Here is a 27291-nt window from a genome sequence, read left to right on the forward strand (position 1 = left end):
ATGTTTGTATTAAAGCTGTGATATAGAGTTGAGCAACATTAATGTTTAAAGAGTTTCCACTCTAGAATCAAGATATAAAGTTCCATGTTCAAAGTGGTTCTGAATGTTGTACCCTCACTAAAAGCAACCTTATTCACAGATGTGACCAATCACTCAACTGAATAAAAAAAAGGAAACAAGATATGCCAACATAAAATTAAATATACTAATCAACAACATTACTATGAATAATATTTCCATTAAATATTAATTTGTAATCAATGCTTTTACTGACTGCACAGTCAGTAAATAAAAGACATATTTCATGCAGAGCTATGAAAAGAATATTTGAAAGGACAGATTGATCTTAAATATGAAAGACCCCACAACTGTGAAGTTTTAAACAATATATGTCATTACTTCATATTCCCACCCCAAAAAAAGCTTATATTGAACATTTCAAAGCAACAAGATTAATTGACTGAAATCATGAACCAGTCTTAATATAGTTATGAAAAGAACACTTTAGTGTATCAATTACATAACAAATGTTAAAAATATTGTAGGCTCTTTAAAGACACATTTTATATGAGAGAAGAAATTTTTAGTGGAAATTATGATGGAGCAGGTTTGTGTCATCAAAAAAAAAAATTATGGCTGTGATTTTCTCTCCAATATGAAAAAGTGATGGAAATAGAGAGCAAGCTGGTGTTAATTGCCTGAATAAATGTACTTTCTTGATGGCATCCTACCCTGAGTTGCAATTCTACTACAGGCCGATGAGGAAAAATATAGCTAAAACTGAGAGGACAAAACTTTGGGAATCAGTGGTTTGGCCACCTCAATGCTCTTAATCATGACAACATCTGCAGCTTTGGTTTTGTGTAGCCTGAGTGCTCTTCAGACTCTCCACTTTCTTGCAGATATTTTAGGACTCATTTTGGAAATTATAATTTTCACTGGTATTGTGGGGGTTTCTGTTTGACTACTGCTCAGGACAGTTTCATGGAAAATAAAGGAAATGTAATTCTGTCTTTAGTGGTTCTGAGGCAAGTATTTTCCTCTCTCATTCTAAGATCTCTCAGTCCTCAGATCAGAGAACAGAATGATCCTAGCAACACTCAAGCAAGTGTTTTGGCAAAGTATAAAATAATCCATTCATTTAGCTTTATTTCACCATTTTTTTCCCTAAACTGCAAACATTAGGGAAGGCCTATAGAGCTTCTTTCGTAATAGTTTTATTTCCAGAAGAATATGAAATAAAATCCCTTTCCATGAGAAAATTTATAAAAATGAACAACACAGAATTTGACATCAAGCATTTCTGGGAAATCTGACATGATATGAGATTTCAGGTGATTCGCGTTCTGATATTTGAATGGAACGCACTGAAAAGTTTTATTGCACAAGCCATAAACAGCAGGAAATTTCAGACCTAGATCTTTCCTTTTTGCTAAAAGTTATCATTCCTTGATCTCAATGTCTTATTCTTTACTTTTTTTGTACTTTCAAGAAGTTAGTATGACACATGAAATTATATTGTCAGCTGTAAACACATCAGGCATTTGCCATGGCATTTGTCATTATTTTTATATTTAACCACCTTTGCATGTATATGAGACTATAGAGCATATTTTCAGACAGGGAAGTTTTGCTGGTAATATAGTATTTTTCTACCATGCATGGAATTGAGATTTGATTTAGTTTGACATTTTACCATCTTTATTTGCTCTGATGCTTTAAACAAATGGCTTTTATTTTTTTTTATGGAAACTGGCAAAGTTATGTATAATATGCTCATAAAACCATACAAATGTGTTTTTTGCTTCATTACTAGTGACATACTCCTAGGCAATTCAGAGTAGGTGGGAGAGAGAAGAGAACCTGAACCTGCCTCAGTTGCTCTTCCCTAAGCCACATTCTTCCCTAAAGGAAAAACAGTGCTGAAAAGCATCTAGGCTAGCACATTTGCTGAGGTGTATTTTAATCTTTAGTGCCAGAATAGACAGTCACAAAGTGTGACCCTCTGCTACCCAACAGGAAAGAACAGTTGATTTCCCGTCATAATTTATATAGGTATGTGCACACGTGTATGAGTGTGTGTGTGCACCTGCTATTTTCTAATTCAGATAAAGTATTCATATCCAAGAATGGTCCAGGAAAATAAAAATTGTGTTGGGAATGACACAGATTGGAAAAGTTTAAATAAATGGCATTTCAAGTGGATATGCTGTTGTATGGGATGCACCACATGTTAATTTACCAACACCATTTTGTTTGCATTCAGTCGCTGAATAAAAATGGTGCTTTCTGTAATGTTGTTTACCTTTTACCACAACTATTTCAGTGAAGCCTACTGTTGTCATATTCTATGCAGTGTCTTAGGTACTTAAAAAGTAAAGTTAGCTTGGTCTTATAGTTTTATAATCTTGGTTTTATAGGCTATGCATAAAACTTCTTGGAACTTCATATCATGTTGGTTAATTAAAACCAAATGAGATAGAGTGCTAAAGCTTTCCAAGTTATCCTGTCATGAAGAATATTGCGAACACAAGCATTTAGATACAGAGAAGATCCCTTCAGTTCCTTTTGCTGAAGTGAAATGTTGCAATATGTGCTGAATCGTGTTGTTAGAACTAAGATAATCCACATGAGTAAGTCTTGCATCAAACTAGATTTTTCCTGTTCTCCTGCTCCCAAGGAGAATGTGTTCTGCTATATTTCACTGCTATCCTTATTTTTTTGTTCATTGTAGAAAACCTCACCGCTGTTTTACACTTTGATTTATAAAGATCATGAACTGTACAACACATTTCTTTCTGGAATAAGAACACACTAAGGAAACCACTTACATCAAAAAATCATGCCACACATATACTCACTCCTCTATATATTAACATCTTTTGAGGAGGGCAACAAAGAGTTTTCCTGATGGAGTTTTGTGAAGAAAAGGAAAGCGGGTGACAGTTCTTTGTATCAGTATCTTTGTCGGAAATCTGGTACTTTATTGGGAAATATCTGATAAAAAATTTGTGCAAAGAAAGGAAAGAAAAGCTTGGATGAAATGCAACTGCTTTTAGTTCCATCAATTTGGTCTGAGGTTTTTCATCGCAGGCAGAAAGCAATGGCATCAAAACTGTCCATCATAAATTGTAGATGTAATATAAGCATATATGTTATAGAAAAGTCTATTCCACACCACCGCTTCCCTGCAAATCAAGTGGCATTTCCACAATGATCGCAGTGAACTGGATGAGGCCCACTTATTCCCATTCTCGCAAAGTGAAGTTGGTACCATTTCCAAAACATTAATGCCTGGAAAGATAATTATATCTATAGTGTATGTGATAGTCTGGGTTCAACAAAGCTTAAGCAGGCCCTCAAATGCTTTTCTGAGTGGCCCTCCTGGTGGATGCAGGAAAGGCTGTGGATGTTGTCTATTTGGACTTCAGCAGGGCCTTTGACACTGTCTCCCACAGCACCCTCCTGGAAAAGCTGGCAGCCCATGGCTTGGACAGGAGCACTCTTTGCTGGGTTAGGAACTGGCTGGATGGCCGGGCCCACAGAGTGGTGGTGAGCGGTGCTGCATCCAGCTGGCAGCCAGTCACCAGTGGTGTCCCTCACGGGTCTCTGCTGGGGCCAGTTCTGTTCAATATCTTTATTGATGACATAGATAATGGTATTCAGTCTTAATAAGTTTGCAGATGACACTAAGCTGGGAGAGCGTGTTGATTTGTTGGAAGGTGGGAGGGCTCTCAGAGAGGCCTGGAACAGCTGGATAGGTGGGCAGAGTCCAGTAAGATGAAGTTTAATAAATCCAAATTATGAGGCCTGAATTTTGGCCCCAATAACTGCCTGCAACATTAAAGGCTCAGGATGGTGGGGCTGGACAGTGCCCAGGCAGAAAGGAACCTGGGGGTGATGGTGACAGCTGGCTGAACACGAGCCAGCAGTGTGCCCTGGTGGCCAAGAAGACCAATGGCTCCTGGCCTGGATCAGGAACTGGGTGGCCAGCAGGACCATATTAGAGGATGGAGGGATTGGAGGGAGGTCACCCTTCCCCTGTACTCAGCACTGGTGAGGCCACACCTTGAGTGCTGTGTCCAGTTCTGGCTCCTCAGTTTGGGAAGGACGTTGAGACACCTGAGCGCGTCCAGAGGAGGGCAATGAGGCTGGTGAGGGGCTTGGAACACAAGCCCTGTGAGGAACGACTGAGGGAGCTGGGGTTGTTTAGCCTGGAGAAAAGGAGACTCAGGGGTGACCTTATCACTCTCTACAACTCCCTGAAAGGTGGCTGTGGTCAGGTAGGGGTTGTTCTCTTTCTCCAGGCAACAACTGACAGAACCAGAGGACACAGTCTTGAGCTGTGCCAAGGGAAATATAGGTTGGACATTACGAAAAGTTTTTATGGAAATAATGATAAAGTACAGGAATGGTCTGCCAGGGGACGTGGTGGAGTCACCATTCCTGGATGTGTTTAAAAAAATATTGGATGTGGCACTCAGTGCCCCGGTCTAGTTGAGGTGCTAGGAGATGGGTTGGATTTGATGATCTGGAAGGTCCCTTCAACCGAGTCATTCTGTGATTCTGTGAACTCAAGATAAAGATTTGTTAAATCCTTGTTGAAATTGGGCCCAATTCTAGCCAAAAGTCCACTCAAATAATTGAAGAAGTTCAGGGCTATGAAAGTTTGCCAGCCTCAGAACAAAGCACCTTAAAATGCCTTTTCTGTAAAGAGTGGACACTTCTAGAAGAATCCTTTTAGCTCTGATTTTTAATTGCACTTAATGTGACCCTCTTTTATTGATATTATTTTTACTTTCATGTATGAATAAAAATAATTTTCGTAGTTAACTTGCTCCCCCTGCCTTGCTCTTCAAGTAGTGCTGTCTTTGTGTTAGCAATACAAAAGCACTTTGATGCATAGCAAATATTTGGTGACAAAAAAAGAAACAAGACTGCATTTACAGTATGAGTGTCTTCACACATACTGTGATCTGAAAGGAAGTACTGGAAATTATTTTAACTCTATATTATCCTGAAACAGAGAATACTCTAAGGAGTAAGTGCAAAACAATGTGCCAAGCTATGAGACTGGGAATTTCAACATTCTAGCAAAAGTAGAAAAAAAAAAAAAGGATTTTAGGCCATTTACTCAAATACATTTTAAAAAATTGGTGAATTAAAACTGGATTTCAGATTAGAAAGGTAAGTGTAAAATAAGCTATTTCATGCTCTATTTAAATAAATCCTATGTCTAAAGGATTCATGGTTGTAAAGTAAAATCTTCTAACATCAGAAAATTCTTCCCCTTACAGGGCATCATCTATTGTGGCATAAGTAAAGAATTCATTTTTCCTTTCCCATTCAGAGTCAGATAATGGCTCAGCTTACATAATCCTGTGGACAATTTAAGACATCATGTTCTGTAATATTTTCTCAGACTTCAACTGGGATGAAAATGTCAGTGGGTTGAAATGATTTGTGGAATACATCTCCATCCATATAATAGATTCCTGCAGATATTAAGTGGCTGAGTGATGGACTACTGCACCAGCAACAAGGCTTTAGCTGCTGAGGGTGCAGTGCATTCCTGGCAGACCAGGAGCAGAGGCTTCAATAAATTCCTGGCAGACCAGCTCTGAGGCTTCAATAAAGCTTAGTGGAAGCACCCTGGGATGAACAGTTGAGGACCAAGACCCAGTTTCTCCTGTCCTTTGGCATATTGCAGATAATTTCCATCTACTGTGCAAAAACAGGCAAGCCTGGAACCATCCCTTTGAAACCAGAAAGAAAATTACTAAGTCAGAAAATATATGATATTTAACTTCCCGAAAAGCTAAGGTGGGACAGAGGAAGAAATATGATAAAATGGACTGAAAAGAAAGCTTTGTTTGATTCAGAAGGACTGCAGAATGATCCTGGATCTAAATCCCAAGACCCTGGGCAGCAGTATTAATACAGGTAGGGCTTCATTATTTTGTTTACTACTGCATAAACATCTGCTATCTGAGTGAAGATTTATTTTGTACAGAAATAAACTGCAAGTCTTGTCTTTCTGCATTCAATAAGTTACGTCTAACATTCGTCGCCAAAAAGATAAACCGGAATATAAACCCTGAGAATGGCTGTGCTTATGTTCTGAAAAAGTCTGAGAGGGTTAACTTCAGGAAACAGAAAATTGAACTGTCTACTCCAGCTACCAGAATAATTTTCTTGGTAACATCAGGTTGACATAAATACATGTAGAGATGCTTTCACCAGGTGCAGTGGCTGCTTATGAAGAGAAATTTCAAGGCACACAGAGGCCCCCCAGACATAAGATCCTGAAGAGAATGCAGGATGGAAGACTTTACTATATCCCTACAGAGAGAGAGAGAGGTGCTTTTTTCCTTTCTACAAAAGTACTTACAGGGGTGTATAACATAAACTTGACCCTGATGTTTGAAGTCTCTCCTCTTGGACTGACTACATATATCTACACAAGATGAGAATGCATAGTTTGATGGATGATACAGAGGGTGTGGTGCTGTGAGTAAAATACATCCCTGGCATGTGACTTGAGACTTGAATCTGTGAAACTTGACAAACAATCCATGATAAGTTTGCCTGTTCCACTGTGTTGCTAAATTATGCAATAAAATTGCTGAATTTTATTAATCTCCTGCAACATAAGGTTTTAGCTTTCTATATAATTATGTACTACAGGTAATAATTAGAAGAGAATCAATAATCCAGCTCCTTGATAAACCTTTTCTACATTTCAAACATACCTACTGTGCCATAAACTTCTATGCTTTTTTCCTTTTTTATGTAGATTAAAACTGGTTATATTTTATGGCAATAGCTTTCCTGCTGCCATTTTAGTTACAATCTTTTATCTTTGACCAAGAGTTAAAATTACTTCCCTGCTATGTAAATACTACCAGTAAAACCAGTAGTTCTTCCTGCTTTAGACAGAATAATCTTAACCTATACAACCTATCCTCTAACCAAGTTTTTCAGTCTAGCCTGCATTGTAATACTCTGTACTTACCCCATGGACCCATTCACTACAAAATTTCATACAACATGTTCTCTTTCTGCTTCTTAGAAACAGTGAAAAGATTGGTGGCATAATAAAGTAGTAGTAGTTCTGGTACAACTGGCAGTCAGTTTGGGAGACTGGATGCAGCTGACATCTGAGCACTTAAAATTAGTTATTGTCTCTCATATTTATTTTATTCTTTCTGGATCCAGACTAAATTTTGATTGATGTTCAAGGAGGAAATTGTGCTTAAAAATAGTTTCTATTATGAACCCAAAACGAATGATAAATAAGATTTTTTTTCTATATGTTTGGAGAGGAAGATGGGGAAAATTAGTCATTAAGACTCAGTAATTAGGCAGTTAAGTGACAGTACAAAATCTGTTAAACATACTGTAAAATTAATTAAAAATTTCAAGACCATTCCAAGGAAATTCTAAGAAGCAATTAGGATTTAATTTTTACAGTGTTGAAAAGAGTTAGAACTGGTTTTCAAATCAGGCAAATTATCAGGGGAAAGCACTGTCACTGGTGCTTAGAGAAGGTGCAGGAGTCTTGCCTATGAAGTGAGGCCATCTCCTGAGAGGCACTCAAAGATGAGCTGTTCCCATCCCTCTCCCTAGCTACTAACCACTCACTGCCTGCGGGGCCATACAGTCAGCCTAAATTAGCAAATTCAGCTGGAAATGCTCTCTGCATGGCTTGAGCCTATGCTCCCTGCCCTGTCCTGCACCTCCATGCACTGGCTTTTCCCACAGTGACAGATCAGACCCAGCAAACTTACTAAACTGAGGCGTGATGACTCTGCCCCACCCAACAGAATTTACTGCAGCTGTGGGGCATGATAAGGATTGAGGTGTGAGTCTCCAGAGGGATGGGTATAATAGGCAGATTTCTCTCCTAGCCCCCCTCTCCTGATAAAAGATGTCAGGATGAGGCAGCTGCTCATCACCTACACCCCTGGCTCTGAGAAACCCTTCACGGAGAGCCTGCTGGGCCCAGCGCACAAGGGGTGCCTGAGGAAGTCCTGTGAAAGAAACCTGTGCCACTCCTCAGGGCAAAAGGACAGACTGATGTTTTGTAAGGGTAGGTCACTCTCAGACTTGCTCTGCTGGCACAGCTGGGGGAACAATGCACTGTGCAGGAAAAAAAGGAGGGAATGCCTGCAGGATTTAGAATGGGAGCAACCTAAAACAGGGTTACTGAGGAAGATGTGTAACAAAACATCTTCAACGCTGATTTCTCCCATTAGAACAGCATCACTTGCATATGTCTAAGAAACTGTTCTGCTTTACAGCCAATTACTGGGATCTCAAGCCCAGCTTCTGATGACCGCCAGAGAGGTGATTTTTTTTCCAGTTAGAGAAATCTGGAAATGTTTGAAAATATCGATTTTCAAAATTAAGTGATGGAAATGTATTGAGGCTGGCTTCCTAGAGCAGCTGTTAGCTTGCAGATCCAGAAGTTCTCATAGATTTCCAAACTCCATATTCACTTTCTTTGCTTTCTCTCTATACATGTAGGGAGACTAAAATAATGTATGTTGAATTAGGCAGGGATTTCTCAACCAGTGACATTAAGATCAGGAACATATGTGATGTAGATGCACTGTGAGATGATCAGCTGTGCTCTCAGTCTGTTCAATCTGTTAAGAGGAGTAAACCTTGAGCTTTAGGCATTCTTGGGTACAGGTTGTGATGTAATAAGATATGTGGAAGAAAATGAAATATGAAATTGGATAATGTATTTAATTTACTGTGCTAATAGGCAGCAGTATACTTATGATGTTGCCAAACAAGCATATTTAATATTTTGCTATGGTGAGTTATTCTGGTGGTAAATTAATTTTCAGAGAACTGGAGAGGAAGCTAAAATGTAGAACTCAAAACCTATGCTCTTTATAATTTTTAAGGCAAACTAGATATTTAGAAATGTGTCAGAACAGACAAACTTATTTTATTTTTCCATAAGAAGCCATTCCAGTTTTCCCCCTTTCTTTTTCTTAAGCAGATTACTGTCATCACCATTCTTGCCAGCAAGCAGACTCATTGGAATATTTTTCAAACATGAACACAAATATTGGATGCAAGCAGGTGGAATGAATTAATTATAAGCATATGGTTCTAACATAAGGATTTCTACAAAGTACTGTTGAGCCTTCTAAGGGTCTAGCTGTACAACACACTGTGGCAAAAAGCTGCTTCAAGAAATGATCAGTGACACCAATGTAAATGTTTGTGGAGCCAGACTTAGTGACAGGCTGAACACCCTGCCACACACACATTCCTAGCACAGCTTTCAGCTGTAAGCCGCGGCAATGGATGGCTTACACTGCTCCCCCTGTTGTGTTAGCAGAGGTGAACATGGTGTCAAACAAACACAGCAGGCAGGGACAGGGAGCACTGGTGGGGAAATGGTGCTTCCCAGGCCAGTGTCACACAGGGCATTGTACAGCTGCACAATATGTGCTGCAATTGCTCACGTCCTCTGTGATTCCAGGACCTGAGTCCTTCTGTGGTAGAGACAACTGCAGGTGTTGCTGGCTTGCACTGATCCTTGACCAATTCCAAGTCACCCCTACTGATGCAAGACGTTACTCCCTTTTTCAGTGGAGGAGAGCTCTGAGATAGACTACTGAAACAGCTGGAGTTAGAGAAAGATAGCCAGAAAACAATCTTAAAGGCAAAAAAGAAAAGCTATCTCAGATCCATACAGGGGGATCAGTTGGAGGAAAGAAGCAGCAGAGGAAGTGTGGGCTGGCCACTGCTGGGATGCCAGCACCAGGCACAGCTCAATAGCACAGTTTGGTGCAGCGCCAGCCATCCTGCTTTAGACTAGAATAATATTATGGTTTTATACTCTCCACACTTTCATACTGGAATTCCTGAGGGTTTTTTGATAGTTAATATAAAATGTAGCCAAGCTACAAATATAATGACTATTCAGGCTGTTATTAATTATATTGGGTTTTATTTATTAAGCAGAAATGACAAGTGGCATTTTTGAAGATGGTTGTGAAGCAGATGAAATCCTAAATAAATAAAAATTATTAGATTTTTACAATCCAGTCTAAATTCAGATAGAAATTTATGCCATTATTTGTTTAAAAAAATTTGTTTGTCTTTTCAGTGTGTATTTATGATTATCCAGGAGCTCCATTTTGACAACCTACTGTGACATCAGCACTTTGAAATACCAGATCCCCTTCTCAAATGGTTCAAATACACCTTCACATGGAAACTAGTTTCTGTAATTATTGCTTTTAAAATCAGACTACATTCAGATTATCTTTTTTTTAATCTCAAACACTGCCGAATGGCCCAATATGGTACCTCATAGCTGCCATGGGAGGACAAGAAGCAAACAATGTTAGAAGTCAGTGCTAAATACTTTTTTTTTTCTTAGCGAATATTTCACATATGAATTATCACAATGATTGAGAGCGAAACAGGCAAAAAAATCATCCTGAAAACTGACAAAAACCACTGGTTTATGTGCAATCCAGCAGATGGTGCTATGATGCAATAAACTGGTTCAAGAGTACAAGAAGTACACTGCATGCAAACATTTTTCTCCTTTACCTGGTGCTGCTGCTTTTTTGATGGCTGGGTTGGCTGCAGGAGCTTTTGCTGGCTCTTAAAAAAGTAAAAAAAAAAAAAAAAGAAGCATTTATTACAAAACGTTATATTTTAAAAAAACCCACAGAAATCTGAGGAAAGGCTTCCAGTGAGGAAGCCTGTAACAATTTTTTAAACTGAAGAGTTAAACAGAGATTACCAAATGGAGAAGGGCTGAGTTGTCTTCAATAAACTCTAAGGCTTAAACAGTATAACCAGCTGAAGGGCTAGTAAGCTCTGGCTGTTAGGCATTGAATCCCTTCTTTCATCTTTTTCTGCTCACTAGCTGGCAAAGCAGAGGAAAGAAGGCATGTTGGGGATTCAGCATGGCCTTGCCCCTCAGGCAGCAGCTGTGTGCTGGAAGCCTCTACATCTGTTCTTGCAGCTAGGAGAGCAGAAGGTCCTGAACCAGCCTCTGGCAGCTGTTGAGGATTCACTCTTGTGAATCCAGTACTGGTACCTCAGGGGATCCCACAGCTTTTCACAGTGGCATCCTTTCCCCTAATCTGAAACTGGCCCTGGTTAGAAGAGATGAAATTGAGCTGCTTTGGCAAAGTACATCCAATGAGTTGGCTATACCAGGAATCTCCCTGCATCCTGAAGAATGGAGGAGCATTAGCAGAACGTCTTCATGTTTGATCCTGCAATTGACAGAGCAATTTCTGTACTCTCCTAGCAGAGAAATGTGCCCTCTCTGGCCATCTAACTGTTCTGGGTCTTTTCATGAAGCATTTGCATTACAGTGTCTTTGTTTGTAGAGCGTGTCCTTGAGGAATGAAGGTCCCAATGATGAATGGTGTGTGCATCCTCAAGTGGATTTGGGGAATCTTAACCCCATGTAGAAGAACCTAAGTAACCTACTAGATTTATTCACTCTTTTTTAGTATTTTGTTAATTGCTTTTATCCTCAGGAACTACCAAAACACACTGTACTTAAACCACAATAGTTTAACAAATATCCATAAGCTAAACTTCACCAATGGTCATAAAAGATTTTTTGTATAAACTAGAAGGTTCTTTAAATTAAAATTCACATTTTCATATCTTCATATCTAATCACAAGCTGAATTACAGAATGCCAAAAAATGTTAGTTAATCCTGCACATCTGTCACTGTATTATAACAATGAAAAAGAACATGGCTAAATCAGGAATGAAATTTTGAGTCCTTCCCCTCCAGTCTTTTGAGAAGTTCATAAAAGATGCATCAGATTGTCTTGTGAAACTGAATGAAAACAAAATATAGTTTGCATGTGTGATGTGGATTGCATTATTTCCATCCAGTTAAAAGCCTGCAGCTGATAATTATATGCTAACTTAATTATTATCAGAGCATTGTAATTATTTGGGGGTGCTCACCCCTCCTTCAGAAAAATTTGCAGAAGACCTTGAAGAAGAATTTACTCAGTATCCCTTCTCTGAGTGCCTGTTTTTGCAGAAGAGATCCAACACACATGTTCTACAGTGTCAAATAGACCTAACATGAAATAGCAGGACTCTTTCATTTGTCCCCTTCTGAGCTCTCAGCTAGAGTATGCTTGATGTTGAATTTTTTAAACTTTTTTTCATTACATCTGTGAAAACAAACTAAGGTTTCTTTGTGCTATACAAAGATTTTGATTTTGATTTAAAATATTGAATATCTAAGAAACTAAAATAATTTTTAGAAAAAATAAAAGGATATGTTTAACTAAAAATTTCTGTAATTTATTCAATTTTTTATAACTCTTTAGAAGCATTGAAACAAAAGTGCTCAAAGTTTAAACTGGTTTTTGCAAGCATATCATTTCCAGTTTGCTATTCACAAATTATTTAAGTGCTATTCACAAATTATTTAAGCTAATGATTCTGCATCTTTACATGAGTTACTTTCAGCTGGAAATTTCGCTCATGTGGTGGAGATGGGAAGTTTTGCTATGACAGCTGCTGTGGAATACTCCTGTGAAAGGAATACAGAATGGTTTGGGTTGGAAGGAACTTAAAGATTATCTCGTTGCAAACTCCCTGCCAGGCAGGGACACCTTCCATGAGACCAGGTTGCTGAAAGCTCCATCCAGGCTGGCCTTGAGCACTTCCAGGGAGGGAACATCCCCAGTTCTCTGTGGGTCCTGTTCTAGCACCTCACCACTGTCACAGTGAAGAATTTCTCCCTAGTATCCAATCTAAACCTACTCTCAGATTAAAGCCATTACCTCTTGTCCTGTCATTTCCTACCCTTGTGAAAGTCCCTCTCCAGCTCTCCTGTAGGTTCCATTTAGGCACTCGAAGGCTGGTCTGAGGAATTATGTGTCCAAATTAATAGGTCCTTTAAGACCTTCTTGAAAACAGGTTCTTATTTCACTAACAGGACATTACTTGTAGAGTAAGTCTATGAAATGTTTTGTTAGATATTCTGCAAAATTTGCATAAGAACCCAAAATGTAAGCTTTTTTTTTTTCATTGCCAAAAGAAATATTTTAATAAATTGCTGCAAAACTGAGGATGGCAGGAGATTTTTATGCCATAGAAGTCACCAAAGTTCATACATGGAAATGAGAGTCAGTGCACTCTTTAATTGTGATTTTGAATCAGATTTCAAAGCCCCATATTCTTCCTAATTTTTCTTATATACTGTACTTTCAGAACAGGATGCTGAGCAGATGAAGTCTTACCAAAGATATTGTTTTACTGTCCTTTCTGTGTTGAGGCATTGACGCTTGTGAATTTGCAGAAAAGGAAGATGTAGCTCTTCTCTTTTAAATGATACCAAGTTCTCAGAGCATTTTTTTGGCTATTTTTTCAGAGGAGCACAATTCCCATCTCTCTTCAGCCACAGAAGTTTCATTGTTAGAACCAGAGCTACCTAGACAGGCAGGACCCTTGTTTTGCATTTGTGAAGATAAATTTGGTGTTCCTCAGCATGCTCAACTCTGAGCCTTCCCAGCCTACTTATGAAAATTGCTGCCACTGAGATTGCATTCAGCTGAGACCTCAATTTGACATTTCCTGCCCTATGAAACCTTTGTTTTTGAAGACAGTGATAGGAAAGAGGGGAAGGCAAAACTGTCAGTCACAAAGAGGAGCGTGCAGTCAGAAGTAGGATAAGAGCGGATTAAGAAAGAAGGAGGCAGCTGAAGTGCAAACATGTCATTTTTCAATTATAAATGGTGTAGCTACTTTCTTCTTTGTATTTTCAACAACTCAATAACTATTATTTTTGGAATAATGAAATGAACTTTTGAAACTGCATGGCATATAAAAGAGATAGTAGTTTCTTACTTTTGAGTTCTTTGGATACAGCAGCTTCTTTTTTATCTGTAAGAAAAAAGAATCCAAACATATGCATAAAAATACAGTAAGGGTAAAGGTAGACAGAAAACTACTACTAAAGTGTATGCTTTAGAGGTGAAACAGCTTATTTGCTATAAAGTGCATCTCTTTGATACAGTGATGCATTCCACTTCTGTTTGTTCCATGGAACAGTGGCACTAATTTAACCCTAAGGGTAAATATGGGAAAGCCTGTGTGGCCCTAAACACTTGTGTTTAATTTTGGTGTGGTAATCTGTGGGGTCCGACATTGGCTGAGTTACCATGGCTTACACGCAGCAGCCGAGCTGTGGCTGCTCACCATGTGCACGTGGTCAGGCTGCAGGCACACAAGGAAGGATGTGCTAGCAGTTCCAGAGCAGAGATGTAATGAAAGGCACTCTCCCTACAGCTGCTGACAATCTCACAACTGAGGCCTACTTTAGAAGATTTTCCACTTAACACCTTTTGAACTTGGAGGAGTTCAGCCCTACATATGTCCATGTAAGAGCAGACAAAATTCATCCCTGGTTGACTTGAATAAAATTGAAATTACTTAGCCAAATCAAAATGCAGCATGACCAAGCAATCTCCAGAAAGACTTAATTAGGCTGTTCAGTCTCACTTAAGGTAGGATTTTTGTGCAACCTTTTTGCAGGACTTTTTTTTCTGATTGCTGAGACGTTTGGAATCTTTACTGGGATAATATAAGTGTGCAGAAATACTCAGGGATAGCTTCTCTCTCTCTGTTATAATTTTTGGTGCTATTCTACCTCAGGGCTTGTAACTGGGTACAAAATTACCCATTTTTAGAAACATTCTTGGTGCTTCACATACCTTTTTCACTAGTCTCACCTGTACAACCAAGAAATTACTTGTGCAGGTCTTGTGAGACAGGAGCAAAGGCATGCATAGAGCAGTGGTAGAAGGTACTCCCCTGGATGGTTACATGGAAATTAACATCATCTCTAAGTAACTATAGCTTTTCTGGAATATAGGCAAGATAATTCCTATGTCCATAACATATATGAATGATAAATGAATTGTGCTCTTAAACACTAATATAAGAAATACTTCAGGGCAGAAACTGTCAAATTAAATTGCTTGCAAATCCAAGACTATCCCATTACTGATAATAATACAAAGTTGCTTCTTTTTCTGCTGCTTTCTAAATTGCTGTGGAGAAGTTGATATGAGATAAGGTAATGCAAATGACTGCCAAGTAGTCTAATAATCTTGAAAAATTTGGAAGAAAATATATTTCTACTTGGGTGATATGTTGCTCTGAACTGAAATATTTCTGGGTTAATCCTCTGCTTCCACTAACTCTCTGTGAAAGCATGTTCTGCAGGCATTACTTCAAAGTATGATAATTACCACATTTAGATGAAATTAATCATGAAGCAGCTTCCAGCCATGTTATCTGGCTAAGGAGCCTACTGAAGCCTTCAAGAAGTGTCTATTAGTTGCCAGATATGGAAATTTTGAAAGGTATATATTGCAATGATATGAATCATTTATCACAATAATCTTCCATTGCTGGAGGTTATAAAAAAATAAATAAATTGACAGCATCATTTACAATAACAGACTGGATCTAAATAAAGCCTTACAGTTATTTATTTCCTTTTTTCATATAAGTTGCCATTTATTAGGGTAACATACTTTCATATATTTTAAACCCATAATTTATTTTGAAAGAATCAATGTGTTTTCCCATTATCTGAAATATATAACATATAGTAAATATAGTAAATAGTGGGACAATTTTTCCACTAATAAAATCTTATAATTTGGGGGGGGGGGGGGGTATTTTTTTGTTTGTTTTTAAAGTACAGAAAAATTACCAATACTTGGTTCCAACAGCACATATTAATATGAAAATGTGAATAGTGTTAGGATATTCTTTTCAAGCCAAGGTCTCACATTTGATTTCTAAAGCCACATTTATCCAGCTAAGCTGGAGTGATTAATAGAAAATTGTCCAGAGGAGGTTGTGTAGGAACTTGAACCATGGAAGTACCTTTGAAGTTATACACAGCATTTACATCTACACACTTCAATGGAATAAATCACCCAGTTGCAAAGAGATGAACAACTGGTAGATCTTACAGAAGGAAGCAAATCTGATCAGGACTTCTGAAGTCCCTAAATATGGTTACCTGCTATAAGGCACAATTAACACACAGCTTATCAACTCAATGGAAAACAATACCAAAAATGAATTGGCCAATGAGTTATACTGGTGCAATTTGAGACAGTGAGAAATTTGTCTCATTCATTCTTTACACAGGTCTACGGTTTAACTTTTAAGCTATGGGAGTTTGGTAGAGAACATAGCTTATATAAAATCAGGTTTAATATTCATTATGTATTTTTCTTGAAAACAACAGCAATATGTTCTCTTGCTCCTTGGTGGGTATTTTTTTCATCTTAGTTAAGAAGAGGAATTTCCAAAAAAAGTAATTTCTTCATAAGATTTGGAAGACACATGAAGACACATGTGAGGACACATTTGATATTTAGGTCTTCTTAAAGGGCTTATGTATACAACACAAACACTGAGCAATTCAAAGATTTGGGTACCTCTGACAACCCTATCCATTTCCTTTTCTTGAAAAAACCTGGAACAGACTTTAAAAGGCTAAACTGATGAAATAATTGATCATCTGTGGAACACTGAAGCGCCCTTTTCCTTTTTATGGTTATTCTCAGGAGGTATTTGAATACAATTGTATTCTGGTCTATATTCTCAAAAAGTAAGCATGTTTGTACAAGCTCTCCTCAGGTGAATGAACAGGTTTTGTACAAGCTCTCCTCAGGTGAAAGAACAGGTTTTTCTTGTATTGACTCTTGTGAAAGACTAAAGTACAGTAATACTTAAAAAAATATTTTATTAAAACCCACCAAATATTTAAACAAATATGATCTTTGTTCTTATTTCTAAAGGCTAAACCAATCAGTTTTGAATTCAAACTAGGAATGAGCATTTGGCAGCCAGCACTGATGTATCTCAGTAGAACAGCAAAGCTGTATTTTTTTTTTTTTTGCCTCTTTTTAGCACATAGCTCGATCTTTTCCTCAGGCCTCGATCAGCATTCGTTTGAAGTAAACTACCAGTACACAGTAACAGCAAATGACATCTAAACTACACGTGGGGCAAGGGAAAAATTCCCTCTAAGCTTATATAGTGCCTTTCATGCCAGTGAGTCCCTAGGAGGTTGGTAATAAGCCATTAGACAAGGATGCCCCTGTGCTCTGGTACAGAGTTTGGTTGTTTGAGTTAAAACAAACTTCCAAAATGGAATATTTCAAACACTGCCATGAAGTGAATCCCAGATCTGGGGTTCACAAAACTTTGACACCTTTTTAACAATGGATTTATAATACAGTGTACATTGTACATTTCAGAACAGGAGATCTGCTCCATGCAACCTGTAATTTTGATAACTAAAAGGCAGTTCTGGGAAATTAATGGATATTAAATTGTATTCTCTTGAAAGGCTTCTCCGTGTCTTTTTTTCCTAGAAATCTCTCACTCAAACATACCTAGAGGTATTAAAAAAACCCAAAAGTATTATTCAGATAAATGAGTATTTCAGAGACAATATATTGATAGCTCAGATAATGACGTACTGTGTTAACATAGCAGCTAAAACCCTTCTAATTAGAAAAATTATTGTATATATTGTATCTAAAACAACCTTTTTATTTGGAAGTTTACAAAAGAACATGTTGGTTATATCAAATTTGCAAGTAAAGACTAATTTCAACATCAGTGGGCAACCATAGTGTCCAAGTTGAATGGTAGCTAATAATCAAACATGCTGTAACCCCATAGATTCCTCTGCTGCTGATCTGGACTAAGCACAAAGACCCTGGGGAATTACCAGATGCCTCTGGAAGATATGATTCACTGAATCAAAAACTAAAGAAAAAAATTAAAATGTTAAGCAGTTACTGAAGGAGAAATTCTCACCCAAAACCTCAGCTAACACTTTCAAGTTCTGTTTTGTACCTCATGATCAGATACTAGAATGGACTTACTCAAACCCCACTGACTGGCTAATGGTCTACACATACTCACAGAAAATAGGTTGTGTGATGAAAATGCCTCACACAAGGTGACTATAGTTCTCCAAGCAGAATGTTCCTAATGAGACTCACACAAATCCTGCCTCATTTCTTGGTTCAATTGTCTATTTTGACACAAGTATTCAATCAATCTTGTGATTAAAAGTCAGAGAATAAAAAGAAAAGATGGCAGAAAAATTACCAGAAACTTCAAGAATCAGAAAGAATTATGTTGAAAATAAAAATAATATTTTCCAGTGCTTTGAAGTCAAAACTGTGTTGGTTTTTCAGAAATAAAACCAAAACCTCCTGGCTGTTATTAACAACCAAAGCACAGTCAATCGAGTGCATGCTTTGGGTGCTTGGTTCTGGCTTTGCAAGTACAATGCAATAGCAGAGTTTTCATGACGTTGCATCTTACAAGTATGACAGCTAAGGTTCCCTTTGCTGCCGTGAGTAAGGGTTCACGTGACTGGAAATAAAAATTATAACAGGTGGCATCTGATGGCTGAGAACTTCCATCATGTGAGTGGAAAACATAATTAAAGTCGCCTAGAGATCAGTCTCACTACTGTCTGCTCCCAAGCTAGCAGATGTACCAGAATTTAGAAACAATTTATTAAGTGGCACACTTTGCAGCTAATGTGATTTACAGAGGTAAAAGTGGAACACACCCCAGATAGCTGAGCATTTTTCCAAATGAACTGCTGGTGAATATATAGTAATTAAACAAAAATTGTCTAAATTTCTTTTAAAATATACTGCTGTTTAGCCTTTTTTTTTTCATTTACTTGGAGTTCTTAAAACTATTTTCCACAATATAGTATTGATTTCAACTAATATTCCAACAATTCTGAGAAGTGTTCATTCCTGAAGTGCCTTTTAGAATTTCTTACTAAGTTCCTTTTTTACTTATTTTTGATAATTTTTCACTAATTACATGGCATTACTGAAGTAATTTTTACTTTACCACATTTAAAAGCTTTTTAGAGTATTTTTAAATTTTGATTTCAGGCACTTTTGAAACAGCAGATGCCCACATATAAGCATGTTTTATCAGAGTAACTACACCTATCTGGTGTAATGTCTCCATTTTACAATAAAGATTAAAAAAAATTCCCTACAACATAGAAATAAAGAAATAATATTTCTTCTTCCTAGTAGACTTAAAAGCTCTAACAAAATTGCTCATGCTAATCTAGGATCAAATTTTTAATATCACCAAACCCCTAAAATTTGACAGCATAAAAGAGTGATTTAGAAATATCAACATTTTCCCACATGAAACGTTCTGTGTTTGGACCAACACTCGATTTTGTTCCCTGTCTTAATCACTGAGCATGGTATTGCCATATGCTCTGTGCCAACTTCTGGCAAAAACTCTTGCCTTTCCAAAATTACGTTTCTTGGTGGGCATGAGAAAAGCATCTCATTTCACCAACGAGGCTGAAGTTGTGCACAAGGGAAAGCAAGGTACAGTGCCACTACTGCTTCAGAGCTGTTCCTGACCCATTAGATGGCAACAATAAACTCTCCAACCAGAGTTTACCTATCTTGCTTTGAGAATAATGGGAATGACAGGGAAATTCATTGGCAGAGACTAGTAAGCCTTGAATCCCAGACGAGAGGTTATGCATTTCTATCTTTGCTTGTAGAGATTTACACATGCAAAAAAAAAAAAAAAAAAAAAAAAAAAGGGAAACTGCAGATAACGTTATTATAGCTGAGTTAAATGGGCAGATGCAGAGCTTCTGGGTGTTAAAATCAAATTTCCTTAAGCAGCATGCTAATTAACTGATAACCAATGTGGTATGTAAAGGTGCTTGAATAATGTAGAAAAAGGAGTTAGCTAACTAAAATTCCTCTGTTGTTGATTACAATGGAAAATTGGTGATAGTACTCTTAAATGTAGACAGATCATTTTCCACTGAAGCAGGAAAAACATGCAAAACTTTCCATCTATCCTCTGAGAAGGGTATCTTCTTACATCAGCATTGTCTGTATTTCCTCTCCCCTCAGAGTAGCAGGCTTTTTGATAGTTTCTAAATTTCTTTCATGTCTCCAAGTCCCTTCTGATCACCAGCCCTTGGAGGTGTTGTTTCCTCTCTGCAGTATCTCCTCACACCACCATTTGCAAGGCAGCTGTATATTCTGTGCAGCCAATGATTGCCTGCAAGCCCTGGACACCATAGCATCAGAAGCAGATAGTAACCTAAATCCCCAGAGCTTTTCAGAATGTGTTTTGGCAATGCACATGGATGAAATACTAAATGTTATCTCAAACAGATTTCCCAAGATCATTAAAAGGGTTAGCTCAATAGAGCAAAAAATAAAGCAAGTAGAGGAGGGATGTGAGCAGACAAGTGATTCAGTTACAGTAAGAAAAAGCCTGCACTTTGGGAATGGCCAATTTCAAGTATAATAGTGGTTCGTGGTTCCACTAATTGGTGATTTCTCCTTTCTACTTTGTAATTCCTGGAATGAATTCAGTCTCTTGTACTGCAGAGCAGGCAGAAACTTGTTCATGTTGAATACATGCTCATGCATGAACAGTATCCTGTTTGTATCAGAAATCCTGTGGCCAAACAGACTAGGGCAGGGATCATCTTCCTGTACTTGACACTCTCTTCAATTTTGGGCCACTCACTTCTTAAAAATCACTGGGGGACTGGGATGACTCCAAAGAAGGGCAATGGAGCTGGTGAAGGGTCTGACCCAGAAGCCCTGTGAGGAGCAGCTGAGGGAGTTGGGGTTGTTTAACTTTAGAAAAGGAGGCTCTGGGGGTGCCTTATCGCTCTCTCTCACAATTACCTGAAAGGAGGTTGTAGCAAGATGGGGATTGGCCTTTTCTCCCAGGTAATTAGCAGTAGGACAAGAGGAAATGGCTTCAAGTTGTGCCAGAGGATGTTTAGATTGGATATTAAGGAAAATTTCTTTGCAAAAAGGATGCTCAAGCATTGGAAGAGGATGCCCAGGGAAATGGTTGAGTCATCATCCCTGGGGGTATTTCAAGGGTATGTGTGTTCACTTGGAGACATGGTTTAGTGGTTGACTTGACAGGGTTGGGTTTAAGGTTGGACTCAGTAAGCTTAAAGCTTTTACAGTCTAAAAATGCGTTCATCAGATGTGGTTTAAAAAAGCAAAACTCAGGAGCATGATCTGAGATTGCAGTCATCCACACACAGGAAGCTGCAAGTGCAGCTAATTCCAGAAACTGTAGTCCTTTCAAGAAAAGGTAGTGGTTTTTTATGTAGCAAATGTGAGTAATAAAATTACTTCCAGGGAATCAGATATCTCCCTGGAATAACCTTTCATTTGAATTAGTATAAATGTTATAAGAGATGAGAATTTTCTTTAGCATTTTTTATCTTTCCTTAAAACAGCTGGGGGATGCACTCTAAACTTTTCTTATTAAAGCTCAGCATCAATACTGTTTGAATGATTCAGAAGAGAATTTTTGATTAGAATAGGCTTTGTTAAGTGCATGTATGCCATTCATCCTTGTGATATCTCTTTATGTACTCTTCAACACATTTCCATTTCTTTCTGTCTGTTGGATAGCTAGATGTACAGATGGCATCTACAGGCACTATCATTAGGAAGAAGACATTTTCTTATCTCTGAACACAGATGCTGTCAACATTCTCACTCTGTGAGAAGGGAAATTTTAAATAAAGAAATATCCACCCATTCATCTTTATAGGGGACACAATACTCTAATTACACTCTTGTGAGGCAGAATCTATGAGAAAGCAACTTCATGCAGAACATACTGCAATCAAGCTAAAAATCAATGCTTTTTGAACCACAGTTATGTATGGCTCTTCTGTTAAAGAACATTTGCCTATTCTATTTTTCTAATCATTCAATAATACTTTATCTGACTTAGTCTCTCAGAGTTACAAATAGCAAACCACAAAATTGGCTCTACTTCTTGGAAAACAGGTCAGGAGAACAAGCATGGCCATTGGGAACATTTACTGGAAGGATCATAACTAAAAGTGAAGGGTAAAAGCTTATATTTTAAGTCAGAAATACCTCTTATCTATGAACCTTTATAGGGAAAAGGCACACAAGAGACTGAAATATACCTTCAATTCAGTGACATGAATGTCTTTATCTAATACGTGCTCATCAAAACTTAGTAAAGCTTTTAAAGCTTTATTTCAAGGTCAAGGGAAAGATATTTTTTCTTTTTAAGTGTAAAGCAAAAGAAAAGAAAGAAAATCATCCTGATCTCAGACTCTGAAGATTCCTCCTGACTGACTGTGAGTCAAGCCATGAACTTGTCTGTTTAGCAACAGCAGAAAATAATACTACATAGATAGGTCATTTCAACCTGGTAGATGTATCTGTACATGGACATTTAACATAGAATAATTATCCCAAATATCAGGCCTGCTGACTCAGATGCACATCTTATTTTGAGGGCATAGAACAGTCTTCCTTCATTAAAGAGATTAACTTTGTATTGTTTAAGGCATAGGCATATTCTAATCCTGTTATTTTTGGATGTGACTGGAAAAATAAACATTACATTAATCCCCAGACCAGCATAAAGAGAGTTGAAGAAAAAAATTAGATTCTTTAATTAAAGCTATGCCACCCAGCTGCTTGCACAGTGCAGGTAGTTCTTTCTGCATACCTGAAAGTCTAAAGGCAAACTGTTTATTTGGTTGCCTGTGTGGGCTTTAGATTATTTATCGCATTCATGCTTGATTATTTCTAGTATCATGCCTGCCCAAAAAGTTCTTTATGAGATTGACAGTACAGTGTCAGAAGAGGTTGCCTGTCAAACACTATATTACTCCTCTGCTTTGCTCAAGGAAACTTCTCTTGCCAACTCATCAAAAAGTGAGTGGTAGTGCAAACCAAGCCTCCTCCCTTTTATCTATATTTATTAAAGGGTTGATATTTCTAATTCTTTGTCAACCAGATTTTACCAACATCATTCACCATTTGCCTCTCTCACATCTCTCCCTACTTTGTGTAGTCTGAGATGGAAAAGAACAAAGACAAAATGTCAGATCTGGATGGAGCAATACTCAGCATTGACTTGGAAGCATGCAACTCCTGATATCCTGCAAAGGAGCTGCTGAAAAGCATATTGTATTTATTCATCTGCTACCCACATTTCATGGACAGGGCAGCTGCAGCAGACAGGGAATACTCTCCTTTTTCCGGCCTGGAGATCTCTTTGTACAACATGTTGTGGGGGCAGGAGGGGGATGGGAAGTAAATAATAATAGTTCCAATCTGGAAATTACAGGGGAAAATACTGTCGCTACTCCCTGGACGGAATGTGGTCAACATACCCAACCTCCCACACACAATACAATTTGAGGGGGACTAAACAGAGGGGGGAGTGAAGCGGACACTGCAGCCAGATTCTTTCAAAACCCTCACACAGGAGGGAACTCGGTGGTACTATTTAGTGGATAAGCCACATAAGAGCTGAAAACCAAGAGAGATTAAGGAATAAGATCTGCTGTTAAGTCAGCAACTCTGGCAAAATTCCTTTCGTTGGAATGATGCACGTCCCAATCCCAAGATTATCTCACATACTATACTGAGATACCCACCATCCCTCAATGAGTAAAGGTATAGATGTATGGCTAAATTCGCTCGAGCTCTGCCTGAATGTACAAATAATACAAGAGTAAATTAAGAATCAGCAGAAGTTAGGGAAGACCCCATCATAACTTCTGGGCTCAGTTGATGGCCTGGACCTCTCCTCCCCCCAGGGACACATATTGTGTAGGAGCTGTATTCAATGCATGCTGAATGATCATCTCCTTCATACATTGCTTTGAATACATTTCTGCAGTCAGACACTATCACTGGCAATCCTTCAAACTAAACTTGTCACAATTTTATTAATAGAGTGTTATTCTGTGAATTGTTAATGTGAGTCCTTAATGGGTGCTAGCAATCACTGACAGAGGTAAGAATGTGGAGATCCAGGAGCAGGTCTCTGTTTGGCGTGTGTCCCTGAGCAAGTCAGTCCAAGCACCCTGGTGAAAGGCTCAGTGAAGGGTCCCCATAATGGGACACTTGTCCGCATTGGTGCTTGGCACCATTTGATGGTGGATGGGAAGTGACTTTCACCATCAGTTCATCATCCTTCTGTAAAGCTTTCATACTTTCTCTCTGTGAGTTCTCATGGGCAGCTCCTTGCAGCACTGACTCCTTTTCTCTTTCTTCCACGCAGCCAGCTGACTCCTTCCTGTCTCTTGCACAGCCCCCTGCCCATTACGCCTCACAGCCTACTGACTCCAACTCTCCTCTCACCCAGCTAAGCCACTCTTTTATGACACCCATTCTTATTGGACCATCCCTAATGGACACAGCTGTGACCTACTAAGGGCAAGGCTGTTCCTACTCTTTGGTAATTAGTACAGCTGCAACTCCTCAAGGGCGAGATTGCCTATCTCTATTCTCTTACAATTCATCTTCCCGCAGACACTGACTGTCTGGTTGGGCACAAGGGTCTCCGTTTTCCTGGGATGCAGACAGACTAATCAAACATTAAGGGTTTAAGAAAAATTTCCTTTTTCACATGACAGTGGGCAAGGATGGGAAAGGATCAATTTCCACTAAAGTTGATTCCTACTAAAGTAAACTGGAGTTGAGTCTTCCACCTGAGAGGCACCACATCAATTGCAATGGAGAGTCAATCTTGATACTGAGTCAGTTCTTATTGCGAGGTGAAGGAGAGACAAGGGGAAGGCAGGAAAAACTTTTTTCTAGCTCTTTCTCTCTTTGCACTTCATCTAATTTCTATCTTTTGAACCATGAAAGCTGACCATGTCCTGGAATGGCACAAGTGTTTGGTTTTGTTCTGCTATAGATTAATGTTACCATTCCCAGTTGAAAAACTCTTTCAATAGGTAATAGAGCACAGAAACACCATGGTGACTTTTTTGTACTTGTTATGAAAGCAGAAAAGGTGTTTAGGAGCTCAGTTCTCACAGAAAATCAATGGGAGTTATGTGTCTGGCCTTTCGTGACGTGTTTGTATATCCACCTGGATATATATGCTGCATCTTTAGGCATGCCATTGTTGTCAATCATTGATGATGATGGAGCACAGAATTCAAAGTCCACTGAGTGCTTTGACGTTTCGGTGTAGGATATGTTTGAACTGCCTTTTGTCTTAACAACAAGTCACATGGAGACTACGGTAATTGCCTTTCTGCTGTGTTTGCATCTCTATTCTGCCAGATTTTTTCCTTCTCCCTCACTGTGAACCTGTTTTTATTCTTCTGTTTTTATCTGTTTGAGGGGATACAATTTGATTTTTACTAAATGGCCATATCTGTCTTGAGGATTTCTGGAAATGTCAATTAGGAAAGCAGGCTTTTCTATTTTCCATGGAAGACTAAATACTTAGAGGATGACTACCAATCATGTGTTCAGCTTAAAAAGGCTTATCAAAGTAATGCAGAAAGAAATTTCTGTTTTTCCAAAGAACCTGCAAGGCAGTTGTCTTCAACTGCATTCCTGCATTGACTCTTCACTACATTCTCTTTTAGCTTATTACGTATATCTCTGAGGGTATACCTCTGTAATGCTCAAGGCTAGAACACACCATCAGGCTCTCTAGTCTGACATTTTGTTGTCAGAGACTCCTATATTTCAGCTGGGCACATTTTTGGCTGGTGTGTATTTTTCATTAGGTAAACAATCATCTTCTGCAGACACCAGGGAAAGCAATATCCACCCTGTGCTGTGGTAGTTTATCACCCTTAGTGTTAAGAGCATGTATCTTATTTTCAGTCGGGATTCAGTTAGCTTCAGCTCCCAGTCATTCATTCTTGTTTAACTGTCCCTACTATGTCAAAGGGAGCTATTGTAGCTAGAATCCTTTTTTTGTTGTTGTTGTTTTTTGTTAGTTTGTTTGTTTGTTTTCTGCAAAGGTACTTAGTATCCACAATACCAAGTCATCTCTTTCTGAAGAGATGAATTGAATAATTTATTCTTCTATGTGAAAAAAAATCCTTAGTTTGTAAATAACTCAAGTTGGTTGTTTTTTTTTTTTTTTCTTCCTCCAATTTTACATGCAACTTCCAGTCTCTTCAGTGCTTTATAGACAGGTGATGTGTGGCCATGGTCAGCATCCCCTGTTACAAGGTTTATAATTTCACGTCTGTATGAAAAAGTATCAACCTTAATTTTCCATTCACCTTGTCAGTTATAAAGCTACCTTCCAGATGTAAATGTAAGTGCCAATATAACATGAGACAGCAGGGAACTGGGCCCTGAGGTTAGAAAGACTATATTTGGGTGTCACAAGAGAACATAACTCTGAGTAATGGGATAAAATTAAGCAAGGGAAAATTTAGGCAGACTGGAATGAAATACTTCTTAACTGTGAGATCCATGAGGTTGTAGAATAATCTTCTGCGGGAATTGATGGAGGCCTAGTTACTTCAGACATTTAGAACTAAACTGGTTAAAGCACTAGAAAATATTCTGTAAGGAATTATCCTGCTTTGCCAGAAGGAAGGATTAGATGACCTAGTAGGTCATTTCCATCTCCTCTTTCTGTGATTTTGTTGTACAAAGCCCCATGAACAGGAAGTTGTTATCAAAGTTGAGATGCCCCTAAACCCTGTTTGTGTAAGAGAAAAAAAGAGTAAATTACATCACTTGCTGGTAACTGTGCAGGAACCCTAATCCAGCATTTCTGTGGGTTAGTAAATGCTACCAGTGCTGATGGCTGCATGCAGAGTTTGTAAAAGCAGAAGCATCTGCTAATGAAAAAATGTCAGGAAACTGCAAGTGAATTATGAAGAGAATGCCAGAGAAGAGCAGTAGGAAGGGAAAAATCAGAATGGGCCTGACATGCAGAATAGGGTCATGAGCAAGTTATTAGTCAGGAATGGATTGGCCTGTAGTAGAGGAGATGAAACCTGAAGCTGCAATCATTCATCTGGGAAAAGTAGATGGTTTTTATAGGCTTTTGTGTATGGGCATTGATTCATATAATGATATTACCAATTGGAATAATAATTAAGATGAAATCAGAGCAAGGGGCTTTGCTAAAGGTTGTATAAACCTACAACAAGCCAAACCTCTGCAGAAATATATAGATGGATGAGCAATCTAGCAGAGAAAACTGTCAAAAGAATATTGGTAAGAAACAACTTAGAGCAGGATCACACAGCTCTAAGGTCCTTAAGTTCCTCCTTTGTTTTGTGTGTGTGCTTCAATATGGTTCGTTCCTAAAACAGCTCTCAACTCATAACACTCAAAACACACATTGTGTTTCCTTAATTATTGCTCTTATACATTCGTCTGCATGA

The 27291-nt window shown here is 38.4% G+C and overlaps 1 protein-coding gene across 1 annotated transcript in view; it reads right to left on the minus strand.

The window, feature by feature from the left end:
* TRDN (triadin) overlaps positions 1-27291 on the minus strand; it is a 169205-nt gene that overhangs the window by 21159 nt on the left and 120755 nt on the right. The window contains exons 16-17 of the mRNA XM_038132155.1: positions 13881-13916; positions 10588-10641 (exon numbers count right to left, since the gene is read on the minus strand). Of these exons, the coding sequence (XP_037988083.1) occupies positions 10588-10641; positions 13881-13916 (90 nt within the window). The remainder of the gene's footprint in view (positions 1-10587; positions 10642-13880; positions 13917-27291) is intronic.

The sequence above is a fragment of the Motacilla alba genome, chromosome 3 (genome assembly GCF_015832195.1).
Source record: "Motacilla alba alba isolate MOTALB_02 chromosome 3, Motacilla_alba_V1.0_pri, whole genome shotgun sequence".
Classification (NCBI taxonomy): Eukaryota; Metazoa; Chordata; class Aves; order Passeriformes; family Motacillidae; genus Motacilla; species Motacilla alba.